General features: G+C 39.0%; 1 protein-coding gene across 2 annotated transcripts in view; it reads left to right on the forward strand.

Annotated features, from left to right (window-relative positions):
- Window positions 1-27,253, forward strand: part of NKAIN2 (sodium/potassium transporting ATPase interacting 2) — a 797,410-nt gene that overhangs the window by 636,418 nt on the left and 133,739 nt on the right. For both annotated transcript variants that reach the window (XR_004968975.1, XM_036318143.1), the window contains exon 4: window positions 22,111-22,311. Coding sequence is in view for 1 of the 2 variants with exons in the window: in XM_036318143.1 (XP_036174036.1) it covers window positions 22,111-22,311 (201 nt within the window). In the remaining variant the exon portion in view is untranslated. The remainder of the gene's footprint in view (window positions 1-22,110; window positions 22,312-27,253) is intronic.

The raw sequence follows: 27,253 nt of genomic DNA on the forward strand, positions 1-27,253 counted from the left end.
GCAATTCATTGATTTTTTTTTAATGCCTCATGAGTGGAGAGAAAAAACAGCTAATGAGAAGATAGCTTGGAGACTATGGCGTGTCAAGATTGTAGGTCCACTAAATATGAAGGAATCAGAGATGAAAGTGGTTTGTATATTATATGCATAACCCATTTCTTCTGAATAGTTTGTTGTGACATTGTTGAGCATCTTCATGGCCAGGTATTTCTACGTAAATGAGTTTTTCAAATGAAAAACTAGTGCCCTTTGGATGAATTTAAAATAAGAATGCGATAGCTATTATTTCTACAATTAAAAAAAAAAGAAATTTCCTCTCCTCCCAAAAGTTCCTGGAAAGGTTTCCACAGTTATCATCGCATTCAATGAAGAGAATTCTATTGCATACTTAGAACATGAAGATTAAATTCTTTTCAATTTTGATTTATTACCTGAAGATCAAATGGAACCTGAGTTGGGGGCCAGTGAGGGACATTTCCTTTGGTTTTCAAAGGTTCTCAGCCGGTGCCTTGTTGACATTATAATTCTATTCCCATCAAAACAGAAGAGCTTTTCTACCAAATTGATTACTTTCCTAAACTTTGGGAGTTGTGAATGAAGAAACTATTTGAAATATGTTTCTTCCATTTCTGCAAATTTCTAAGCCTCAGATATCTTTTTTTATGAAACTGAGATAATAAAATAGCTCATTTTAACAGTATGGTCCCTAAACACATTTAATAGAGATTGAAAGCATCCAGTTCTTTGACCAGCTAATTCCACTTCCCATGGTGGGGGCGGGGGGGGGGGTGGGCGGAAATAATCAAAATTCCTAAGAGAAATATTTATACTCAGAAACTAGAATGCATACATTTTGTAAAATATCATCCTTTTACAGAGGCCAGTGTCTCTGATAAGCGCTATTATGTTAGTGATGAGAGCATCCAACAGACTAAAATCTGACAAATGATTTGTTAGGGGAACCAGGAATCTGCATCAGCCCATTTCCTACATTGAACTCAACCTTCCAAATTTGCAGTATAAAAAATAATTGGTAGGAAAAAGGGTGTGATAGTTGTCAGTGTTTTCTATCCCTTTTTAGTTGAATAACTGTCTTTCTGTAAGACCTGGGAATCGGTGTGACCTCATGGCACATAGTTTGCTATGGAGTTAGACCTGATTTTTAATTCCAGTTCTGCCATTTATTTGCAATATAACCTTACATTTCTTAACATCCCTAGGACTTGGGTTCCTCACCTGCTTATTGTGATTAAATGAGACAGTACCTGATACATATCAGGTACTCAACTAAATATTGTTAAACTAATACACAATGTTTTAAACTGCCTGGCTCATAATAGATGCCTACAAATATTGGAGTGTTTTTCCTTTGATGTAACTGACATTGAAAAGGATCAAATGACACAATACCACAGACCGGGATGATTTCAACAGGCTTCCGATACTTCTCTGACCCGTGAGGCACAGCCTTTTTGAATAAGTATCACATTAGTATTTATTGAAATATCTTGAGTTTTCAAATCATACAGGTAAAACTCACATGTAGAGTAATCCTGTGTTTCCAAAGATTCTAATTTATATGTTATCCTTATTTTGATTTACAAACCTTATCCATGGAAATAACTGTAGTTTATTTATCCTGTAAGATTCACAGGTGAAATATTATTCACATCATTTTTAAAAGGAGAAAAATTGAAACTCAGAATGGCAAACCAGCTTCTCAGTGGTAAAGATTTGTTTTATGAATTATAAACCCAGTGCTCTTCTTTTTACCACATGCTAGCTTCAAAATCCCACTGTTCTAGAAGTTTCCAAGGTTTATCATAAGTGATGTTCAGTGTCATATGCTCATAGAGGCTGGAACCTAATAAATCCATAATTTGCACACAATTTAACATCAGTATTATAACATTAATACCTCTCATAAGCAAAGCTGAAGGGTTTAAAGATAACACAGCCTATCAAGCTGTCTCCTATGGAACACTAAGCTTTGCAGCAGTATGTATGGTCAAGTTAAATTTATGGCTTCCTCATAAAATAACGAGCTCAAAAACTTGGAGGGATTTTCATAGAATAAAAATAAATGAGCATAGCCTGCTGAGGCTAAAAAGATATTCTCTTAACTCCTGCTAAAGAAACCAGCAACAATTTCCCAGAGAGAACACAAACAGGATTAGAAGCCATCTCTACAGAGGCAGTGAACTTCAAAATCTTGACACAATATATAGTCAATACTTATGGTTGCCTTTTAAAGTAAAAGCCTTCTCTTTCCACCACTTTTCTGATAAATCCTGTTTGTGAGTTAGCCATAAAACAGTGGTTCTCAGCTTTGGCTGCCCCACAAAATCACCGGTGAAGCTTTAAGAACACAGTGAGGCCTGAGTGTCACTCCCAGAGACATAGATTTAATGGGTATGGACCGCTGCTGGGCACTGGGACATTTTAAAAGCTGTTCGGCTGATCCTAATGGGCAGCCAAGGTTGAAAAATCACTACTCTGAGGCAATTCCAGGCTAATGGTATTTATAATGTATATTTTACATTTCAGAAATTATATTAAGTGGCTTTACATAGTATTTCAACACTCTTTGGGTTAAGTGTCTTGGACAAAATGTAATTTATTGGGTATTGTAACTAAAAAATCTGGGGGATACAGCAGAGCTGAATTTGAAACCTTAAATCATGTAACCATGCCTCACTTCTCTCCCAATCTCGGTTTCAATTCTTCTGGTTGGCTCCCTTCTAAGGGACTAGATGTCCCTTCAGAGTCAGAAGATAAATCAGCAACCCTCGGCACTACATTGTCCTCACATTTGAATCTATAAGGGGGAACAAGGGCTTCTTTCTCAGACTTTGATCAGAAGTCTCATTTACTCTGATTGTATCAGAGACTGTTCAAGATCCCCCATCCGAGGCTGAAGCTATAATTTGCACTCAAACCTGTCTTATTATAGCTTCATGCACCTTTTCCTCTCTACATATCACTGCCTCAAGAAAATATTACCAGTTTGATTGGAAGAAAATGTTTCTTTCCTAATGAAGAATTTGAGAAATAAACAAATCCCTAAATAAGAGTGCTTATATATGAAAACTTCCCCCAGTTCTGTGGCTGTAAGCCTTTCTCTCCCCTCCCTTCTTTGCATCCACTTGCCTTTCCCTCTTCTTATTCTAGAGCCAGTTCTCTCCAAGGGCAGGCCTAAGCTGTGTCCCAGACTGGGAACCTCAGTAACCAAAATAACAACCTGTGCATTCACTGGTTCTGAAATAATTGATTTCCACATTTATATTTTATAATGCCTGTATTTGTTTCCTGTGGCTGGAAAAAAAAATTACCACGAACAACAGAAATTGATTCTCTCACAGTTCTGGAGGTCAGAAGTCCGTAATCAAAGTATGGGCATTGCCATGCTCTTCTGGGGCACCAAGCAAGAATCCCTCCTTACCTGTTCCAGCCCCCATGGCTCCAGGCATTCCTTGGCTTGTTGAGGCAAAATTTCAGTTTCTACTTCATCTTCACATGTCTTCTCGTCTGCCTGTCTTCTTCTCTTCTGACTCTGCTGAGAATATTTGTCATCGGATTTGGAGTGGGCCCTGATAATCCAGGATAATCTCATTTTAGGGTCCTTACTTACGTCTGCAAAGATCCTTTTTCTTTTTTTCCAATAAGACCCCATTCACAGGTTCTGGGAGTTCAGATGTGGATACATTTGGAGTGGAGGAAGGGGCACCACCACAGTGCTCATTGCCATTTTGTCTGGGAAGTGAAACATGTTTTTGGTTTTCACTTTGGAGCTTTTCTTTGACTAGTCACATGCAGGTGTGGGCTGCAAAGGAAAGGTTGGGATGGACATGCCATTGTAGAAAAAGGGAACATGCATTATGAGAAGAGCAAGCCCCCTAAGCACGTACAGCTTATCAGTGGAAGACTAAAAGTAATTCCTCAGGGCACAACACACATTACTGACCTTTAAATGTAAGTATAAAAGGAAACACAAAAAAAGAATAGGGTGGGGTTTTTTTATATCTTAAAGTTGTAAAGAATAACAACTGTGTAATAATAAGTACAATTAGCTGTGGAAAATTTGAGGATGCAAATAAAGAATAATATCATATTAAAACTCTTTAAATACAAGTGACAGGAGCCCAACTCAAGCTGGTTTAAGAGAAAAAGAGTGAAGGTTTTGCAAAGCTCATGAACTGGAAAGTCTAGGGAGGTGGTAAAAACTTCAGGTTCATAGGATCCCAGGGTACAAGAGATGTGAATCTACCAGAAGCTTGTCTTTTTTCATTGTTCTTATTGTTTGTTCTTTTCTGGGTTATTAATTCACTCCCAGACATGCTTCCTAATGTGGTAGAAGACATGGTACTAGGCCCCTACAGGCTGTTGAGGGAAACCTTCAAAAATCTAAATTCAGGATCAACTTCAAAGAACTGACATGTAGCCTTATTCAAATTTGTAAGAGCTTCAATAGGAGAAACTTACATACACAGTCAAAGCAGCTGCCTGCTTCCAGGGGTGACTGGCTGGGAATTATCCACACCCCTCCCAGGACAGGGTCTCTTTTTATAGGGGGTTAATAGTAAAAGCAGGCGGTGGGTGGTCATGTAGACCACCAGAAAGAACCATGCATTCCTCAGTGAACAGATAACATCAGGCAGTTACCGCACTCTGTACATTGTGAACCTTCTTCCTGGGGGGCATGGCGTTTATCTTTGAGCTTCAGGCGGCATTCCAACTTTCTAGTAGTCAGCCAATCATGAGGCTACAGAGTTCAACAGTCACTGAAGGTTAAACAGAGAATCCAACGTTTCCCAGATGCCTTTGCTACTGGAGCCATATTGCATCTCACCGAGTTCCCCTACGCAGGCTTTCTCAGTCTTTAATATATTCATTTTCACAAAGAAAGACACTCTTTCTTTCAAGGTCCTTCTGGGTCCCCAAATGGACTCTTGAGTGTTCCTACTTGAAACAGGGATTTTCCCTTTTACAAATCAGTGTGTTTAGGAGGATTAAATACTATGATCGGTCAGTTTAACATCCTGTGGAATGGCAGTTCCCAAAACAAAGTAGTATTCCTGTTATCAGAAGAAGGAAAAAAGGGTGTCAAACAGATAATAACAACCCATCGGCAGTTACATGCTCTCAGGAAAAGAAAACCTCCTGGACTCTTATGTGAGGTGAAGAAACCAGTCGATGGGGTCAGTAGTAATTGGTGAGTGTACCTACAGATAGCAAATTCCAGGTGTTGAAGAAAGGAATAGAAAATAGGGAGCATTTGCTTGAGTGATGATCTCTGTAGTCAATAGGATAAGAGTGCATAATGTGTCCACTCTAGAAGAATGAAAGTGTAAAAATGAACATTAGAATGAGATTTAGGAGATTTGGGACTTCCATCTGGTCCTGCTATTTAAAAGTGATATAATTTCTGCAGGGGTTTTTTGTGCTTTTAACACTGTAAAAAATTACACAAATCAGAGAAGATGGAAATTAAGTGAGTGCAGTTCTAATGCTTAAATACCAATTTCCTTATCCTTTCATGAGATAGTGGGATGGTTTGAAGTGAAAGAATATGAATTTAGTAAAAGACATTCTCACAGCCATACCTCCATTTTTTTTTCATAATTCCAATTCTGAGGAAGCCTTATAAATTATATCTGGAATAGTATTTATTTCCTGTACTTTCCCAAAAGCAGGGAACAGAATTACACTTTTTAAGATAAGACCTGTAATTCTGGCCATGTGTTATCCTCAAGGATTTTGAGTCTATTTGTAGTATGTGTTTGTTAAAATGAGAGGTTTGGATCTGAAAATATCACTAGAGCAAATGGTTATGTTATTTACAAAAAAAAAAAATGAAGTCCATCATAGGATCTGCTTGTTCGTTGTTTTAAATAGATGGAAGTGGCTCATTTGTAATGCTTAATGTCTTAAAATTTTCCTTCTTAACTTACAGCTTTCTCAGTCCAGTTTTTCTATATTTATTTTGTTCTAAACTAAGAAAATCCAATCCCTAAGATGCATCATTCGTATATCAAAAATACCAAGTAGGCAGAAAAGTCATTTCCTTGAGCATCCTCCACAATATTGATTTGTGTTTGCCTCCTCTATCTTCCTGACACTAGAGTTTCCTTCATTCCACTTACGCACTACCTACAACGATCAGAGAGCCAAACATAAATTGCAAAGCCCTAGTTGAGTATAATTTCCTTCTTTCCCTGGGACATATCTTCTCTTAAAAATCTAATGTTTAAACCGCACAGGCAGCAGTTGGAAGGGACACTTGACTGCATGCCAGTTTCTAAAGTCGAGTTTCCTTCTCTGTCACCGCAGGGAGCCAGGTGCCAGAGCAGGTGCTGCTGTTCCATAAGGTTGTGACCCTACTGACCCAGGAAGGAAAATGTTCCATCTATAATTCAGGAACATGAGATGACAGTCCTTTTGTTTTGTTTTATTATCCGGTGAGAAGTGCTTTCTTGAAATTATAGCAAGAAGGAAATAACTGGTTAGTTTGATAATACCAAATAGCTGGATATGAACCAGTGGTGCAGCAGAAATATTTTTCAAAAATCTTGAATAGCTTTTTCTCACTTTTTACAACTTAAAGTTACTATGAAAGGAGGAAAGAAAGTATTTTCATTGAAAACTTACTTTGTGCTGCAGAGGCTTTATGTTTTTTTTGGTCTCGCAGAAAAACTTAAGAGTATTATCTACATTTTAAAGAATAAGGCAGAAAGGTTAATTAACTTGGCTAAGGTTACACAGTTAGAAACTATGGAATGCCAGATTCAAAGTGTGTCTTTTTCCCTACTCTTTCTGCTAGAATACATTGTTTTCTTTAAAAAAAAAAAATAACTCAATTTACTTAATGTGTGTTACCACTTGAAAATGGAAAAAAGAATATTCTTTGCTTCTTGCATGAATATCTAAAGAGGAAATAATTGCCAGGGTCTGAACTAAGTAGGAATACAGTGAATGGGGTATTAAAAGTTGAAAGCAGGGGTGAAAGGCCAGATTCCAAAGTCCCATTCAAAAAGCTCTCTCCTGAGTTTGTAGGAACCTGAGATCAGCTCTAAATTGATGAAATTTCGAAACTTCTGAAAAATAGACATAAATGAATCATGGAGTCAAGATATAACTCTACCCAGGGGCAGTCCTAGGATACCTGTGCTGTTATCATCAACTTTATGGAGATTCCTGAACCAAAGAAGTAGAATTTACATATCCAAGTATGTAAATCCATCTATTTAACACGCATTTAAAGATGCATTAAACATCCGGGAAATCCATTCTGTGAAATGACTCATGCCTCATTAAATGCCTTCCATCCGTAAGTTGTAGGCTAAGGAGGAATTCACAGATATCAAGACAACTGACGGCCGCCTCTTATTCTGTGAAATGCCGTATTTCCAAAAGCCTGCTAGACTGTATAAGGAGGTACATAGCCAGGCAAGGTTTTTTGTCTTTTTACAGTTTAATAGGTATATGCAGGGCCACCACATAACACTCTGCAGGTTATGCCCTGCCCCAGGGCATCTTCCTGAAGGGGTAAGTGGAGGCTGAAATAAATGTTAGTTTTGTTCACCAAGCCCTGTGTCTTTAAATCAGAGCTAAGCTGGGCTTTGGGGGAGCAGAGGGGCATTTGGAGGGCACTTTTTTATTACAAAAGGCACCTAATGTACTAGCTGAGGATGCCATGTTATGTAAGAATTTTTAATTTGTATTAGAAAAACATAACCAGCACATCAAATAGTAATATTAATTTCCTTTTCAAAATAAAGTTATAAATTACAAGAACCATACTAAGAGTCTAGCACAGTGGTAATAAGTCAAACCAAGGAAGATTATGCAAATAATTAAAGTTTAGAAATCAGTGATATTTGGGGGAAACCATGAGATTTGGAGTAAGACAAATTATGAGTTCAGTCCAGGTCCTAGTAGTCCTTTAGCAAGTCACTTAATCACTCAGCATCAGTTTTCTCTGTGTAAGATATCCACTTGAAAATGGAAAAAGAATATTCTATTGAGAATGAAATGAGATCATTTCCACAAAGTGTCAACATATGTTAGTTTACACCCATTGCTTTTTCTTATGCAATGCAACTCTACATCCGCAGTCATCCAAGCTGGCTTCCTAGATTGTATGAACCTAAAAGTCTGAGTATTTGTGGATATCACACTCCAAAAGATGCTCCATTGGTTCCAAGGTACTCAGTAATCTTAGCTGTTTGCTTTAGTGCCCCATGGCACTAAAATTGCCTCTAGCACACCCTACTTGCTACTTCCCTTCCCCCACAGTGATTGTCCTGGAGCATGTACATACACACACCCACATACTCACACTCACATACACTCACGTGCACACCCTCACTCACACACATTTACAGTGTACACATTCATGCTCATGCACCTTTGCATACTCATGCTTGTTCACACACACACACACACACATTTATATACTAGTGCTGACACAAACTCACCTACTCATACCCATTCACATATATGCACACATGTATGAAAGCAAACCACTGTAGTCTCATAGACCAACTCATCATTTCCTAAGTATTTTCTTTCTAAATTGTGTTGTTCACTTTTTACCTTTGCCCACATTTCCCTCTTAAATCTCTCCCTACTTAAATTTTCTTTGTTCTTTAAGGCCTAGTTAAAATATCCACTCTACTGTTAAGCCTTTCATGATAACTCAAGCAGATGTGACCTTTACTTCAAAAGTGTTTTTTATCTTTCTTAAGGTTATAGCCATGTTTTACCTTATGATGTAATTACACATGTTGTTTGACAGTTTATCAGATTGTACAGTCTTTGAAGGCTAAATCATGTCTTATTTATATTTTATCCTTCACAGTGATGGCCTTCATTGTCTTGAAGAATTAGAATCTTGATTAATTTTCATTAAATAGGCCCTTTCAAGCTCCCATTTCAGGTTTTAAATTAAGACATATTTAGAATACCAGAAATGACTTCGGTAAGAATACTTTAATGATATGCAACTAATTTTATCTGAATGTATTATATTCAACCTAACTGGTTCTATTGATCTTTATCTGTATAAAGTTTACATTCATTATCCAATTAGCTGTGTAGGAAAATTTTGGGTCACCGACTCTATTTCTCAAAAGTGGACTGTGGGTACATAGGGCCCTGTGTATAATACTGACTTCTCTCTAGTACTTTCCTTGGGCCTCTGGTTTCCATGCCCCATCCTCCAGTCCAGTATCATTCAGCTTCCAGGCATACATTCAGTTGAGTTGCATATTTTTATGAATGATAACCATAAATATATAACTATATCTTCATTAAATATCCATATGAATATATCTTTATCAAATATCAATGTGAATATCACTACAAAGAAGATATAATTTGAGCCTGTGATTTCACCCCATGGAGTTACAAAGATTGTGTGCATTCTGTGGATAAGCTGTCTCCAAGTAAGAGGAGAGTTCTGGCTGAGCTGAGCAGGCTCACTCCCATTTCCAAACTTATCCATCAAATAAGTTGCTCTTCATGGAGGTGGTGGGGCTAAGAGATAGAAAAAGACATGGGAGATATATCTCTCACATCCTTTTCCCTGAGGAGAAACAAAATAAAAATTGTTTTTCATCTCTAAAAACCTGAAGAGTGGGAAATAAGTACTTTTTCTTTTTCTCCTAATCTATTGAGTCTAAGAAGTAAGCCCCAGAGCTATGCAGAGGGGAGAGGACCAGAAGTCAACCAGAACAGTCCTCCCACTTTCAAAGGACTTTTGTCCCCAAAACTAACTGTTGAAATTTCAGGTGTTTGCGTCAGACACTGATAAGGCAGTTTATCTTTTTGCCTGTAGAAGTTTCTGAAATGATTTCTTTCAGACTAGCTCCAAATATCATATTCAATTCTATTTCCTATCTCAAATTATGCCCCCCAACAAACAGTGTATCATGATTTTTTAAATTTATTTTGGCCCATGGGAAGGCATAATTTACCCAGGTACACAGGAGAAATATTGTTTTCTGTTTACATTTTGTGGAAGAAAATAAGTACCCGGGGGTTTAAGAGAAGCAAAGCAATACCTACTGTGATCATTAATCTAATTGAGCACAAGTTTCTTATTCATTTCCTTTCGCTTCTTTGTTTATGGTTTAAATCTGATAAACATCAAAACCTTTTTCAACACAAGGTGTTGAAACAACATGATGTACTTTCCAGAAATCCGTTTTAGTCAAAAGAGAAAGGTTAAACCAAGTTATAAAGAGACAGACCGTACATTCATTATAAGTACATGCATCCTATTGACTCAATAAATGTCAGTTCCAAAGCTATACTAGACACTTGTCATATCCAAGGGATACATATGCCAGTAATTAGTGAGTATATTTAGACTCTAGGTTCTATGTTGATGTGCCTTATGTCTTGGAAAGCAGTCATGTATTGTAAGGCCCAGGTTCTGAATTCAAATCATGCTGGCAGGAAGTTACAGGCAGGAATATGGCCAGCATAGGAAGGTTTCACATAGTTACTGCAGTTTCATGTAGAGTCTGAAGTGTTGGGTTAGAATGGAGAGACGGAGGTTTAGAGCAAGGTGGGTAAACCAGTGTTGTGTTTAGAGATGTACACAGGTGAATGTAGGTTTCCTACACTTGGGCAGAGGTCAGGATAGGTAGTGGGAAGAAGTGCTGTGGACAAAGTAACAAAGTGGAGTAGCCAGATCATAGGGTCTGGCCACTGTTACCATGAAAGCATGTCAAGACTATCCTTTGCTAGAGAGGGAAGTGTCTTAAAGTGATATGAAAAGGTTCCCAGCCATGTGCTCATCCCCAGCTAAAGATAGGATTCTTCAGATGAAAATGGTTAATTATTACAAATGATCAGAAATCTCTTTATGTCCGTATCTCACAGAGCTTTACCACGAAGACCAAATTCATCCTCATTCAAGGAAACAATTCCCATTATACTTCTCTGGTACTCAATTACCTGGAAAGGGATGGTCATTATCTCCTCTGCACTACAGAATGAGAAAGCTATATGGAGAATGATGCCCGTGGTCATGAGCTCAAGTCTTCTCTTTCACAGAGTTTTACTTTTCCCACCAGCCCTACTATCTTAGTTTCCACTGGTAAGCAGAGCAGAGAAATTGCATAATTACCTGGATAATTTCGACCTGAAAATAAAAGTGATTGCAAAGCATTACGTGAGCTCTTTCAAAATTTTCCTGAACATGAAATATTTTTTACTCTTCCCTTTTATTCTCAGTAATCTCAGACAGGCACATACATTTCTCTTTGTAGAGAATGATTAACATGGACTCAACTAGGGAGAAATCAAATTATACAGTTAATAAAAACTAAAGCTTCATTCCATGCTAAGTGGCAATGTACCACCAGGGAAAATGAATAACTGCATTTTAGAGTGGAAGGAGTCGAATGTCAGGTTTGAATTTAGTTAGCCTTGGGATCTACAATAACTTTCAGTTCTTTTGTGACTGAATTTTTTAAAGTAAAGCCAGGTGCTACAGAGCCATATTCTGGTCAACAACTAGACAAATGTACAATGGTGGTCCCATAATATTATCATGGAGATGAAAGCTTCCTATCACCTAGTGACATTGTATCTGTTGTAATGTCATGGCAAACTGTAGTACTTAAGTGTTTACGCTGATGCTGCTGTGACCAAACCCCTTGTGCTACCAGTCATATAAAAGTACTAGAGGCCTGGTGCACGAAATCCATGCACTCAGGTCGGGGGTCCCTCAGCCCGGATTGCAGAGGGCACAGGCCAGGCCGAGGGACCCCACCGGTGCACAATCAGGGTCAGGGAGGGACGTGGGAAGTTGGCAAGCTGGGGAGGGACCACGGGAGGGCTCCAGGGCATGTCCGGCCTGTCTCACTCAGTCCGGATCGGCTGGACCCCAGCAGCAAGCTAATCTACCAGCCAGAGCATCTGCCCCCTGGTGGTCAGTGCACATCATAGCGACTGGTCGACCAGTCAACTGTCTGCCCCCTGGTGGTCAGTACACATCATAGAGAGTGGTTGAGCAGCCTTAGCATATCATTAGCATATTATACTTCGATTGGCTGAACGGATGACCGGACAACTGGACACTTAGCATATTATGCTTTTATTATATAGGATGGCACATACAATTAAGTACAGTGCATTATGCTCAACAATGATAAAAAAGGACTATGTTACTGATTTATTTATTAACTATGTGATACCTTTTATTCTTATTTTAGAGTGTACTTTTTCTACTTACAAAAAAGCTTGCTGTTAAACAGTAGGTGTGTTATGCTGGCAGCATCCTCATAGTACATCTCGTGTTTACTTCACCTCTTGATTGCATCATTTTCTCTTGTACTCAATTTAATCTCTTGTTGTTTCATACAGTAACGTGCTATAGAGGCTCGCAGCCTAGGGGCAATAGGCTATACCAGACAGCCTCGGTGTGTAGTAAGTAGGCTATACCTTCGGGGCTTGTTCAAGTGCACTCTGTGTTGTGCACACAAGGGTGAAATTGCCTAGGAATACATTTCTCAGCGTATTCTCATCATTGAGAGATGCATGATGGGTACAAAGTTACTAAAAATTATGTAGCCATACTCTATAACAGTAACTTTTAATATTCTAACTAGATTAAATTCTTAAATTGCTTGAATTTTTGTTGTCATATTTTCAGATTCAATGTGTAAATTCAGGTTCTTCCCTTAGCTCTAGCTGTGAATAAACAGTGATTGGTGGAAATTTATTAAAATTGCTCCTTTTCACAAGAGAGTTAAAATGATTTTGATACTTCAAAAGCTAGTCTCTAAGTGTCCTGATGCTGAGAATTTATATATAATCATTGTCAAATACAGCATAGTATGTAATAGATAAAATGAGTGGTCAGTGGAGGCAGACTATTGACATAAACTAGCCATATTGAGGGAAGAGACTGTACAAGTTTTGAGTGCAGTCTTCACTCTTAAATGACCGCCTAGCTATAGGCATTCATTATTCAGAATACCACCCATTCCGTTTGAGAGTACTTCTAATCCTTTGGTCTGCCTTACCTTCCAGATAAATTCATCAGTTTGAATCTGTGCCTGCCTTTCTGGGGTTAACTGTAAATAATGAGTCCGATCCCTCTGGATTTGGGTACTTTAAATATTTAAAGGCAATTATGAGGATCCTTCTGATTCTTTCCTTTTACAGACAATTCAACCAAAATTCTCTCATGGCTCCTCATATGACATGGTTTTTAAACCCCATAACCACCCTGGACACAGGATGCAATCTTATCAGTGTCTGTTACACACCAAACCAAACAGTCTGACAGAAGTCTGTAAGGTCTCTTTGGTATATGAGAAGGTTATATGCCATACAGTTCCTATGTTCACTGCAGAAAAGAGCTGTTTACTTTATTATTCCTTTATTGAAGTAGCTTCACAAACTCTACCTATAATTTAAAATCATACCACCGTGTTTTTCTCTATGTGATTTCCAATTTCATATTGGATATGCTAACCCGTATGGTATAAATTCAAGTGGCTCCTTGGCTTATGGCTATGGATGACCACTTTGATGATGACTATTTTTCTGTTTATTAATGTTTTCTTCTAGACAGTGACCTCCAGTCGCCTCTTGGCCTTGTGTGTAACAAAAGCTACAAAGAGCTCTTTGGAAACAATCCAAATGAAATAGATACATATTCTTAAAGGTGTTGTATTTAGACTTACAGGTTTATTTATATTTGTCTCCACAAATTCTAAGCAGTATTGATCTATGTACTTGCCAGGATAAAAATAAGACAGGAGACAAATCTTACCACTTAAAAAAAAATGCCCTCATGAGTATAAAGTACAACTAAAATATCTTTAAAAGCTTCTTCATCCAAATGCATGGCAGATACAACACTATTGTAACTGCAGGGTGCAATGAATTTTGTATTAGTGTTGGCAAACCACCTAAGAGGATATGTCAAGGTCTTTTATAATGTTGAGTAGGTTTCTGAACTGCATCTGGAAATTTTTGAAATAAATTGTATGAATTCTGTGTCCACCTTTTTTTTTTTATTTCAGTACATTCTCATAAAGAAGACTAAATATGGTATTTTGCAATGATTGATTGGATGGCCAAGATAATTTCTGTAAAAGGCAACAAGGTCCAGTAGGAAAGCATGAGTCAGAAAAAAATAAGTTTGAAACCTAGCTTTCATCCTTAATAAAAATAACTTTTGCAGATATATATTCATGCTCAGCCTTATTTTTTCTATTAAATAAGCATAGTGATCCCTATTTCTAAATGTTATTGTAGCATTTACTAGGCAATGAATACACAAACTTTATTTCCTTTTTCTGTAATATAGATTGCCTCAAATTTATCAATAAGCTGCAAAACTGAACTTATTCAAAATTAAAGACTTATAAAGATTTTACAGAGAAATTTTTTGTTAATTAGCATTTCACTTCATACCCAGTTGTGGCCATTCTCAATAACTAAAAAATGACTATGAAGTCCATCAGTAACATTAACACGTGGCTCATCTCTGTCTTGCTACCATTTTTTGGTCATTTCTCCATGGAATGTTCTCTCCCAGAGAATGAATGAAGAAAGGACATAAAACTTTATTAGCATCTCTCTTAACAAATTAAACCAATATACATTTTGAACTATGGATTCAAATTAAATTGGGCTCCCGATTCAATTCTGTTGACAAGTTAAAAAATCCTTGGTGACAGGCACAGATGCTGTCTAAATCATAGTTTCCAAAATGACATCAGTACCAGAGGTGGGTTGCATATGTAGGTAAGTTAATGACCGGTAGTTAACGTGTGGAACTATTCGGGAGGACATGGCAGTGTTCCTTCAATGTCTCCAAGCCTTCAATATCATCTGAACCTCTGTGCCTCCATGGCAATTAAAAACCCACATAAATGTGCTTTGAAAACAAATGACAGGGTGGGCTTCTGGTGAGTGCTAAAATGGCCGTAACATCTCTTGAAAGAGCTAACATGTTCTTTGCCTCCCTAACTCCCTCGAGTGAATGCAGATCACTTTTCAAAGCTCTAAGACAGGAAAGGAACACTCACAAGATGGAAAGCATACCTGCAGGGAGGGAACAAACGGGAAGGTGAGAAATCAGCAGGAAAAGCTGCCTGAGGAGCTTTTCATACAGGGAAACCCATAAAGTCAGTGAGAAGTTGATCTTTCATCATTGTAACCAGCTGAGAAAATTCTGCCTGGAGCATCTGCTTGTGAGGGTGTGAAAGAGAGGAGAGCAGACTCATTTTGCCAAACTTAGATCCCACTCAGCAGATGAGTCCTAACATTAGGAGTAAAAAGAAAAAAAAAAGGAAAAGAAAAGAAAAAAAGGACTTTTGAGCCTGGAGGTTCAATTAACTTGAATATAGCATGGAGGCTTCTTTATTGAATTCTTTTTTTTTTCTTTTCCTTTCCTTCTTTTCCTTTTTTCCGCTCTCCCTCCCTTCCTTCCTGCTTTTCTTTTCTCTCTTTTAGATCATTGCAAGGATCATCTTAAAACAACTTTTTTTTTTTTAATATTCCAGATGCAGGCTTTCTTCAGAGCCAAGAGTTAATATACATTTCTTGAGCAAAAAAGGTGACTATATTGGGGTTTAACATACTCCTTTACCCATAAAAAGAAAGCAGTTGACCAAGATAATATTGCTCTTGAAGTATTAGGTGAACATTGTAATGTTAAAAAAGGAATGGGGTTAATCAGGAAAAGCTTCTTAGAAGGAGTAGACCAAAGTATTAATTCTAATGCGGAGAGATATACAGGATGTTAATAGGGGGTATTGGGGAGAATTTCATAAGAAAGCGACTTCAGCAACAATGTTCTGGATGCAGACAGTGCAGACCAAATTGTGTGAGAATATGGAACATTTGTCTCAACTAAGAAGGCAGTCAGGATAAGATTTAGAAAATACTGGCCTTTTGGGGGAACACAGACCAGAGAAACCCATTTCAGGCTAGAAACAATGAAAATATAGTGTCAATGAACTGTAAATGGTTTACATTAAATGTTTGGTGAACCTTTTTACCAATGGGAGGAGACACATTTTGGTTTAAGAACTCTAGCTTTTAGAAATCTACATACCATCGGACTTTTCTCATCTGATTTTAGAGCAATGGTTGTAATGTTCACCATGGTCACAGAAATATTTTCTTAAATCTTTTCTTGAATAACTAACGACAGAAACCAGACACTGGAATCAATATTAGTGATGGTGTCATACTGGGTTTATGACCCATGATCAGCCAAATCTCGGTTACCCACAGTTAAATATTCTAGAAGAAAGGAGGGCACAAATGTATATTTTATGGTCCATCTACTTCTCATAAGTTCATCATATCGTAGCATGACTCGCATCTTTGGATTTTAGAGTTGGTAGATTTGAACTTCTTTATGTTCTGGGCTCTATTCCTATATATGTAACATTTATCCAACTTGTTAAAGTGTATTTGTGATTTTGCTTATCTTTTTAAAACCATATTTTCTCAGCTCCTTCTTTCTGCATCTTGAACAACATCATTTGCTTTCACTGGTTCATATGATACCAGGACAAATTTAGCATTGGGGTTTTTATATGTCTAAGCAGGTTTGCATAGATCTATGAATGTATTGATAGAAAAAAATAAACCAGCTGTATTTAGGGTTAAAATATTAAGTTCACCAGCAAGAAATAAGCCAGGAATGATGATGCTTTTTAAGAATTTTTCAGGGTTTCCTATGTATTAATATCTACATGTAGATATTAGCAATGAGATATAACACACTGCTTTCTGGTGATATTTTAAACTTTAACCCAGTGTATATGGATTGTAAATAAATAAGAGTTTATTGAAAAAAAAGTGATTTTTTTTTTTGGTGTCAAATACAGCCTTCCTCACTATCTGAACTCCTGCCTCCTCAGCTGATTACAGAATATCATTCAATCAGAGAGTTTCCTAACTATTTATTCTCAGTCCTGATAACCAAATATACATTTTATTGATGTAAGTATTTCAACCTCCCAGAGTATTTTTGTTGTTAAAGGTTGCTTCTTTCAATTAAATGCGCTTGCTTGGCGTTCATTTCTCTAACGTCATCGCCAGATGTATGTTTTAAGGTAAGGTGAATGCTGACTTGTTCCCATTCCTACTCTGAGAGTATTGAAAGCAGTGGTCCTGGTCTGAGCTTCCCTGGACCATTATTGAACTCAGCAGAAGAGTCTGGGTGACGGGGGTCAAGCCTTCGGGTCTTACAACATTTGTGTCATCACCTCCATAATGACTGTTGTTTAATTCAGCACCTGCCCTGGACTTATCACGTTTCCCGCACTGTCCACTGCAGTGCTACAGGAGACTTGGTTATGTCTATTGTAATTACTCGTTGTTCATGGTTGGCAGTGCCAGCGTCCTGTCGCTGATCAAACATCCTTCAGTAGGCTAGGATGTTTGATTTAACGTTTAGGTCTCTCCCAGTCTAACCCCAGCTTATCTTTCCAAAGCTATTTTATACTCCTCCTTCTTACAAACTCTCATCTCATAAAATAAAGGCTACTTACAGGTCCATAAATATATAAGTAGTCTTAGCTCTGCAATTTTTACTATCTGGTCCATTCTACTTAAAATGTTTCCCCTCCCCAGGCTGATGGCCTGTCCAAGCCTGGCCCTTCTTTCTGGCCCCAGCCAGAGTTCCCACTTCTAGGGGCTGTCTCACCTGAGTTCACAGGCATCTCACTCTCCAAGGACCTGTGCACAGATTGCCCACACCCCTCATTGCGTATTTAACCAACGCTTTCTCGTATAGTTACATTTTCTCTTTGTACCTCGTCCCCCAAAAAGATAACAAGCCTGTGATATTAGTGATAGCATTTTCTATCTGTTTACATCATTACGACCTGCTAGAGTGTTTTGCATGTGGCATATGAATAATTAAATTTGTTAGTAACTATGATGATAACTATAACCTAATTTCCATTTACATAGAAGTGCAGTTTCTAGCCTTTTAGATAGTAACTAAGCAGCCTAAAAATGGGACTGTATCAATTTTCAACAGTATTATTCCAAAAGAATAACTAAGTAGTAGACTACTCCAGAAATTTAAGAAAATATTTCAGATTTTTAAAATTGGCAACTCAAAAACTTCTCACTCTCACCCTCCACCTTCTAAACTCTGCAATACAGCCTCCACTGCTTACTATCACAACAGATATATGCATGTATGCTCTTCTTCAAATGCCATAACCCCTGAAAGTAAATTTTAGCTTTTTATTGAAATTCTGAGGTGCTATTAGTATCATTTTCTCATTTACTTGTCAATTTTTTTTTTAATCAAATGCTTATTATTTGTTGAGCAATTAGGCTTCTTGTGTTGACCTGAAAACACATAGCCCTTTTCAGAAACCACATTTTAGTGCTAATAACAACTTTCATGTCACACATCAGACCCTGTTATTTTGAAAAATGACATGACCAAAAATGGGGTCCTTTAATCTGAACTTACTAAGAGAGATGAATAAAAATATTGACACATTTTTTTGTCACTATTCTAATCTGAACAAATAATTATGAAAGCTTTCTTAAGATATGAAAGTTTTCAAATCTTACAATTCTGAGCCCATTTTGTGTGTTTTTCAATAAAAATCCACCCAGAATATACAAGATTTGGTTTGTGGTTTTCTGCCTTGTTTTGTAGTACCAAGGTTCGTTTTTTGTCTCAAAAGCCCTTACTATTTTGAAATCAAAATTATAAATATGTGAGAATTAAATAATGTATTGGTTATGCATGGAGCAGATCACACTCAGGAATTTCTGTTGAATTTAATAGGAGACTTCCAGGAGACCTTTTTATTGTCTGTTTTACAACCAAGAATTTATATTTTGTGGTTAAAATAATATACACCTTGTTAGCTGATAGTCATTGGTGCCAACTCAATACCAACAGGAGCCCCCAGTTTGGGATGTGGTGAAGAAGGAAACTCTATGCAGTGCAAACAGCTCATGGTAATGCAGAGTGGCTGTGAACCATCACTGCTGTGGAACAGTTCTATAGTGGTCCAGCAAGGAAACACAATCTTCATTGTTCCATGGAATGTGTGCTCTCCTACCTAGAGGAGAACTGGGTTATATAGACAGAAATCCCTGCTCCTGATCCCTGATTGGTCAGAATAGAACTGCTCCTATAGGTCAGAACTGCACAGCTCTGATAGAATGGGGAAAGCCTCAGCCCTATTGGTTGAAATAGGACTATCGTAGCTGCTTTATAAGGGCTGGTTCCAGTGACAGAAACACAGTGCCGGCAGGCAGTTTGGTGGCCCAGAGGAAGGCAGTCTAGTGGTGCAGAGGTGCAGAGCTGCTCTCTGGAGTGTGGTTCACCTGTGCAGAAATGGCTGCTAGGTTCTGGTTTATGTTTTTGTTTTTATTTGAGCCCAGGTAGCCACTAGGAGCCCTTCTTAGTCCTCAGGGTTCACAACATGCACATACATGCAGACTTTTGTTTAAACATCTACAAGAAGTAAATCCTATCTAATAATAGAGAAACATGGTAATTAACCATAACTTCGCTACCCTTCCCATTGGCTAATCAGCGAGATATACAAATTAACTGCCAACCAAGATGGCGGCCGGCAGCCAGGCAGCTGAAGCGAACAGGAGGCTTGCTTGCTCCAGTGAAGGAGGAAGCCAAAGTTCCCCGCCTGCCACTGCCGGCCTCTGAGCTGCAGTCTAAGAAACAATGTTGCAATAATAGAGGCTAAACCATCCCCAGAAACCTACTTTCAGCCAGCCAGGATCTCAGAGCTGGAGTGGCAACAGTGTTACAATTATAGAACCCAAACAAACCCAGATCAGCAGCCAAGGTCTCAGAGCTGGAGCCGAGCCTCAGAGCTAAAGCCGGCTCTCAGTTCCAGTAACAGCCATAGAAGGTAAATAAATCCCAGAATAAAAAAAAAAAAAGAAAAAAAGGAGAGGTTGGGAGCTTCAGTTGACCGCCAGCCTGAAAACGGCCCTCAGCCCCTCACCCAGACTGGCCAGGCACCCCAGTGGGGACCCCCACCCTGAAGGGTATGTAACCAGCTGCAAACAGCCATCATCGCCTCATCCAGGCTGTCCAGGCACCCAAGCGGGACCCCCACCCTGATCCGGGACACCCTTCAGGGCAAACCAGCTGGCCCCCACTCATGCAACAGGCCTCTATCCTATATAGTAAAAGGGTAATATGCCTCCTAGCACCGGCATCAGGGGAGCCATGAGGCCTCCCAACACTGGATTCAGCAGAGCAGCGAGGCCTCCCAGTGCAGGGATCAGCGGAGCAGCGAGGCCTCACTGCCCCGGTGTCAAGCAGAGCCGCGAGGCCTCCTGGCCCCTGGAGCAGCGTGACAGGGGGCAGCGCCCAAACCCCCTGATCACCCTGCAGCTCTGTATGTCACAGGGGGCAGGGCCACAACCCCCTGATCCTCCCTGCTCTGTGTGTGACAGGGGGCGGTGCCCCAAATCCCCTATCGATCCTACTCTGTGCATGACAGGGGGGAGCTCCCCAACCCCCTCATCGGCCCTGCTCTGTGTGTGACAGGGGGGAGCTCCCCAACCCCCTGATTGGCCCTGCTCTGTGCATGACAGGGGGTGGCACCGCAACCTCCCCATCAACCCTGCCTTGAGTGTGACAGGGGGCGGTGCCCCAATCCCCCAGTCGGCCCTACCCTGAGCGTGACTGAGGGTGGCATTGAAACCTCCCGATCTGCCCTGCTCTGTGTATGACAGGGGGCGGCGCCCCAACTCCCCAATCAGCCCTGCTCTGAGCCCGACCAGGGGCTGCACCTAGGGATTGGGCCTGCCCTCTGCCACCCGGGAGCAGGCCTAAGCCAGCAGGTCGTTATCTCCCGAGGGGTCCCATACTGTGAGAGGGCACAAGTGGGGCTGAGGGACATCCCCCTCCCCCGCCAGTGCACAAATCTTTGTGCACCGGGCCTCTAGTGAGAATATAAAATTATATCCATCTAGTTCAGTGATGGTGAACATTTTGAGCCGACATGCCAGCATTTTGAAAAACCCTAACTTAACTCTGGTGCTGTATCACATATAGAAATTTTTTGATATTTGCAACCATAGTAAAACAAAGATTTGTATTTTTGATATTTATTTTATATATTTAAATGCCATTTAACAAAGAAAAATCAACCAAAAAATGAGTTCACGTGTCACCTCTGACACGCGTGTCATAGGTTCGCCATCACTGATCTAGTTAATGATTGCTGGTTTAAGATATGCATTTACATTTTATTATGAATTTTTTGACTTGTTGAGTAGTAAATTGTATTTGATGCATTCCTTTTCCCCATTTTCTTCCTAGAAGACTTTGTTTGTATATGTGATTATAAGCTCTCTAAGTACAAAATCTATGCCTTTTATTGTATTTACAGCTAAACATGTACATGCTGAACTTTGTCTAATGAGTTGTTGACTTATTTTCTCCACCCTGCAAGAGTTTGCTAATGATATTTCTAAAGAAATGTTATGGCTAATTTTATAGTACAAGTAGACAAGATTGAAAAGACCCTGAAAAACTATGCTAAAATAGTAGGAATGGACAGGGAAAAAAAGTAGTGTTATGTTTTATTAAGTAAAGGTCTTACAAATGTTAGTATTAGTGACAACATTATATTAACTTTTGCTAAACTGAAGTACAACTTTAATATTTAAAATGGGCAAAAGGTGAATATTCTGAGGGAGAGGAAAATACATTTAAAATAAGATGATCTTTAAAAAAGTAAATAAAAGAAGATGATCTTCACTTGACAAAAGAGTTAAAATTACAACCTTTGAAATACAAGTTGTAAGAGGTAAGGACTCTTCAGGTTTACAATTAATGTAAGCCGCTGATAATTTTACTAATAATTTTTTTATAGTGTAGTCAGGTAAACTGTCATAAGTAGAATTCATAGGTACATCATTTTCAGGGAGAACTGATAGTTTTACTTTAGATGCTTTTTTTCTACCTATAAAGTACAGTAAGTAAGGATGGGATGGAGTGGAGAAACCCACATTTCAAAATGGGAAACTCAGAACAAGTCAGTCCGAATAAGCTAACTAACATTTATGAAGTAATTCTCATCCTTATAAATTGCCTTCTTGCAGGAAACAGACCTTATCCTGACTTTTAATATTTCAATGCACCGATCTTGGTGGATGGAGAATGGACCAGGATGTACGGTGACATCAGTGACACCCGCCCCAGACTGGGCCCCAGAAGACCATCGCTACATCACGGTCTCAGGGTGTTTTCTGGAGTACCAGTACATAGAAGTGGCTCATAGTTCCCTCCAGATTGTCCTCGCAGTAAGTGTTGACAGACAACCACTGTTTTTAGTGCTTCCGGGATTGTTTTATTTCTGTGCAGTCCCAGTACACGGCAAATGGACTACGCAGGTAACACATGGCTATTTGTTTCTTCCTAATTAATGCCACTTTTAGTAGGGATTTTGAGGTTAAGCCTTGCCCTGGACTGAGTGTGCTGATTCTTTTCAGCAATCATTACATAGATGTTGGCATCTTCAGCATGCTACATAAGAAATCCAGCCAGTTTAGGTTTGATTATTTGGCTTTTAGTAGACTTGCAAAGATTCTGAAGGAAGATCAGAGAGTTTTCGCTAGGAACGTGCTGCAACACCCAAATGTATAAGATTTCAGTAGGTGTTCTTCCTGTCGGCCTGGGCTTCTTTCTGTGTGTACTCTTAGTTCCAAAATGCCTTCTCCATTTGCCCTATCTTCCTAGATTTCCCCCAAGTACCATCCATCATCTTTTGTCCCCCCCCCCCCCCACTTTCAAAACAATTCAGCTTTTCTTTGACTTGAATTCTAGTTCTCGGACAATTATGCCCTCTTTTTGCACAGTATTATACTGGTAAAAAACTCTCCTAAGTCCTTTCTATTGTGTACTTTTAGAACATATTTGCATAACACATACCTATGTTACATAAAACATATTATTTTATATTGTATCACTATGACAAAGAGATAAATAAGATAAATAACATACACTTTTCTCAGGAAAAAACTTTTACTAAGGCTTAATGAGTAATTTGTGGGATTTATAAAGTTAAGTCAACTGTATTATACATGTCTCTATTTATTTATTACATATCTATAGGTGCCGGTCCACATATATTTTTCTCTGATTCCATGTAGATCTGCAATTAATGTGCATAGTCTTAAAATTGTTAATAACAAATAATGCAAGTAGGATATGCTTTTTACCTTTTTTTTCAGTTAACTACTTTGGGAATGATGTTATCTCACAATTCTTAATTAACAAGACAGAGTGCTGGGTAGAATGGTGTCAATTAGTTTACATAAAATTCTTTTGGAATTTAAAAAAGCTATGTGAGCATGTGTGTATTCAATTATATAACTAACAAAGATAGATATATATACATATATATAACTAATCCAATTATATAACTAATACATTCACTTAATAGATTTTTAAGTGAAGTATATACATATATATACAATACACATATATTTTCATTTATATATGCGTTATTATATATTTATTATAATAGGCTAAGTATGCTGTGCTAGTAAGCACTTTCCAAATCTGTTATCACTAAAAGCCACAAAAGTGTATTCTTCTGAGTCAGCAGGAGGTTCTACCGTTACTGTCACTAAGGAAAGGAGGCGGAGGAGCAGCCGCCATGAGTCATCATGGGTTGCCATGCCAGAGAGCAAGCTAGATCTTGAGCCAGAAAATGCTCTGTGGGAGGAGAAGCTCATTGCTCACAGTTCATTGTCCAGAACCCGTCCCACAGTCCCACCCAGCCACAAAATGGCCAGGAAGAAGGAAGAACTGTAAATACTTAGAAACCAGCATAAATCATTTCCACATTTTGAATTATGTTCTTAGCTCATGTGGTGAGTGAATTCCCTGGAAAAGTCCAACCTGAGACACTTCTTAATAAACAAACCTTTCTAGAATATGTTTGAACTCTAACACGGTTCATTTTGATTATCTTGAAATAAAGATTAGTTAGATTTGATGGGATGGAAGTAGTCATTTCATTACTTAAAATCCATTCAGATGAAGTACTCATTTTCACATGGGACAAGTAAAATATTTCTGGTTTCAGGAGACAGATAAAACACCTTCATAAACGTGATGGGGAGAGGTTGTACATAAAATATTCCTTCAACTGGCACTTCCTTTTGTTCTGTACCCACGCATTTTGGAAAGCTTCCATTTATGTGTCAAGGATGCTATAAAGATAGAGTTTATATGCATGGATAGTTATATTTTAGAGAGTTAGTTGAAATAATGTGTGTATGTATAGTTCACAGATTTATTAAACCCCACGTAAAATTTTGGCAGATGTGTAATTTTCTAAAAAATACATTTGGACGTGGGAGCATATGTTGAGGTTGACATACTGCCCAAAGAAAAAGTATTTTTACCATAAGTAAAAACCATCTGTACAGGCAAAGTGGCTACAGTACAAAGACAATGGATGGAGTGGCCCTCAGAGCAGATATAACTGATATTTCAAGCTACTGGCTCTGAATTCTGTCTACATTGCCCTCAGCAGAGTGGAGAGAAGTCATTTGCACAAGCTATCACAGGATGTGGCATTTTTACCTCTCTCCTTCCCACCTCTTCTTCTGTCCAGGGGGCATCTTCTTTTGCAATGCCAACTGTGGATCACCTCAGAGTAATTTAGTAACAGTGTACCCAAGCCAATTGCTTGGAGAAGTTTCAACAGACAGAAAGGTTGTTGGGCTTGCTTTTATCTAGTCAGCCTTGGGCTGACAGTATCTGTTGTGCAGAAAATTTAGCAGATCTTCATTCGTTTTAGAATGCAAATCAAAATGGGGCTTATCTTGAACACTTTGCTTGACCTAGTGAATGGATTCCAAGTACATTTTCCTGTATTCATTCTGATCACTCTGCTGTCATGATTAAGAAACGAAATGATTTGTGTTACCCAAATCATGCCCCTGACAACCTACTGTTCAGTTCAGGCCAGCCCAGTGAACACTGCCTGAGTGCTTGGCCTCTGCCAGCATCCAGAAAAACAAATGTCAGGATCCCTGACTTTGAGGATGTCACAGTCAAAAATGGGGTGAGGGTCCTAAAGATTCAAACCAGGTGCACTTTTCAAGGATGTGATAGACAGAAAATACAGTTCATGCATTTTTGTGGCATAATCTTGGCTTCTGAGTGCCAGCCTGCTTTTTTGTAAAGTCAGCTAAACTCGCACTCTGCTCATTGTTTTCCCACCAGCCTTTGAACCTGCTTTCTCTTCCAGGATGTCTGGCTTAGATCTGCTTTCATAGACTGCTGCTCTTCCAGCGATTGCTCTTGATTAACTCCAGATCTCTCCAGTGCCTTTTCTCCACCTTCACTAAGCCTTTCTTTCACAGATTTCTGACCTCTGGCACGCCTGTCACCCCAGTGTTCGGTTTTCTGCCAATCAACTCCTAGCTGGTTTTGAAATTAGCATTCACAAAGCCCACCATTTGCATTGCACATACATAAGATATTTCTTGTCTACAGCCAAAGGAAGAGGAGTTATCCGCATAATTGGGAAGAGGGGTTATTAATCACACAGCTTCCAGCGGAGCAGAAAGGACTGCCAGACACGGTAATGACAAGCCAGGTGTGAGGCTGCGAGCTCTCTCCTCCTCCAGCAGCATTGTCTTCTAGTTAGTATCAGACGTCACATTCAAAAGGGGTGCAGGTGTGCACTGTTTCAATAAAACCAAAAATAAAAACAACCCACACTTATAAAACAGATCAAATAAATATGTATGGGGAGAGCCAGGAAGGAAACCGGCTAGAAGGATGGTGGTGAGCACCCTACAAAAATTAAGCCGATTTCTTCAAATGTGTGACTGCAACAGCATGGTTTACAAAACGTGTTCACAGGCATTGAATCCTTTAACATGTAACAGTCCTGTGATGGCAGCAGAACAGCTGAAAAGCCTTCCCCAAGATTTCTTAGCTGGTAAATAGGGAGGATGGACATGCTGACCTAGGTTTTTCTCTGCCACCAACAATAGGAAATGTCTCAACCTGTATGCCAGCACCAGCTGATGCGTAATGGATCCCCGAAGCCCCCCAAATTCTAGCTCTTTAGTGGCAAAGCGTGACATGATTGATTAGCTATGTCTGCTATGAGTGAGGGGAATGGAGTTGTTTGTGCCTCATAGTTGGTATGCACACATTAGACCTCACTTCCTGTAACCAACACAAGGAAAAGGGAGGGTGTTATACAAAGAAATGTAAGTAAATGAAGCTTTCACGAAAAACATTTATTACGATAATGGAAGTTGCTTTATATTTTAAAATATATGTTAAGATTCCAAATAATTGATTAGAAAACAGAAACAAAAACAAATGCCCAGTCCCTCTTTTCTCTAGCTGCCTTCTCAGGGCCAATAGCTCTACATTTAATATCAACTTCTCCAACCAAAATTGCTGGAGGTGTTTCCCTTTACTTCCTTGATTTCTTTAACTTCTGGCACACTTCTATGTTCTTATTGTTTAATCGGATTGATTATTTAAATATATTTTATTGATTTTAAAGAGGAAAGGAGAGGGAGAGAGAGATAGATACATCAATGATGACAGAAAATCATTGATTGGCTGCCTCCTGCACATCCCCTACTGGGGATGGAGCCTACCACCCAGGCATGTGCCCTTGGCCAGAATCAAACCTGGGACCCTTCGGTCTGCAGGCCAACGCTCTATACATTGAGCCAAACCAGCTGCAGGGGTGGGCAAACTTTTTGACTCAAGGGCCACAATGGGTTCTTAAACTGGACCGGAGGGCCGGAACAAAAGCATGGATGGAGTGTTTGTGTGAACTAATATAAATTCAAAGTAAACATCATTACATAAAAGGGTGCGGTCTTTGTTTTTTTAGTTTTATTCATTTCAAACGGGCCGGATCCGGCCCGCGGGCCGTAGTTTGCCCACGGCTGAGCTAGGGCTAATCAGATTGATTATTAGTATTTTTAGGAGATGAGCAGAGGATATTGATAAAAATGTAAATAAGATCACTATTTCCCACAGATATTAAACTTGGCTGAGAAACCATATATGAATTAGCAGGGAAGTCATAGAAGATTTTAGAATAGGTTCCAATACCTGGTGCTGTCCACAGATTCACTGCCAAGTTCATCCTTCAGTGATATCTAGTCCCTATTCAGAAAAATGTGTACCTTGTAGTGTTTATAAAATTGTGGAAATCCTTGTTCAACAGACTGTGGTAAAAAAAGTTTT

The sequence above is a fragment of the Myotis myotis genome, unplaced genomic scaffold (assembly GCF_014108235.1).
Source record: "Myotis myotis isolate mMyoMyo1 unplaced genomic scaffold, mMyoMyo1.p scaffold_m19_p_7, whole genome shotgun sequence".
Lineage (NCBI taxonomy): Eukaryota > Metazoa > Chordata > Mammalia > Chiroptera > Vespertilionidae > Myotis > Myotis myotis.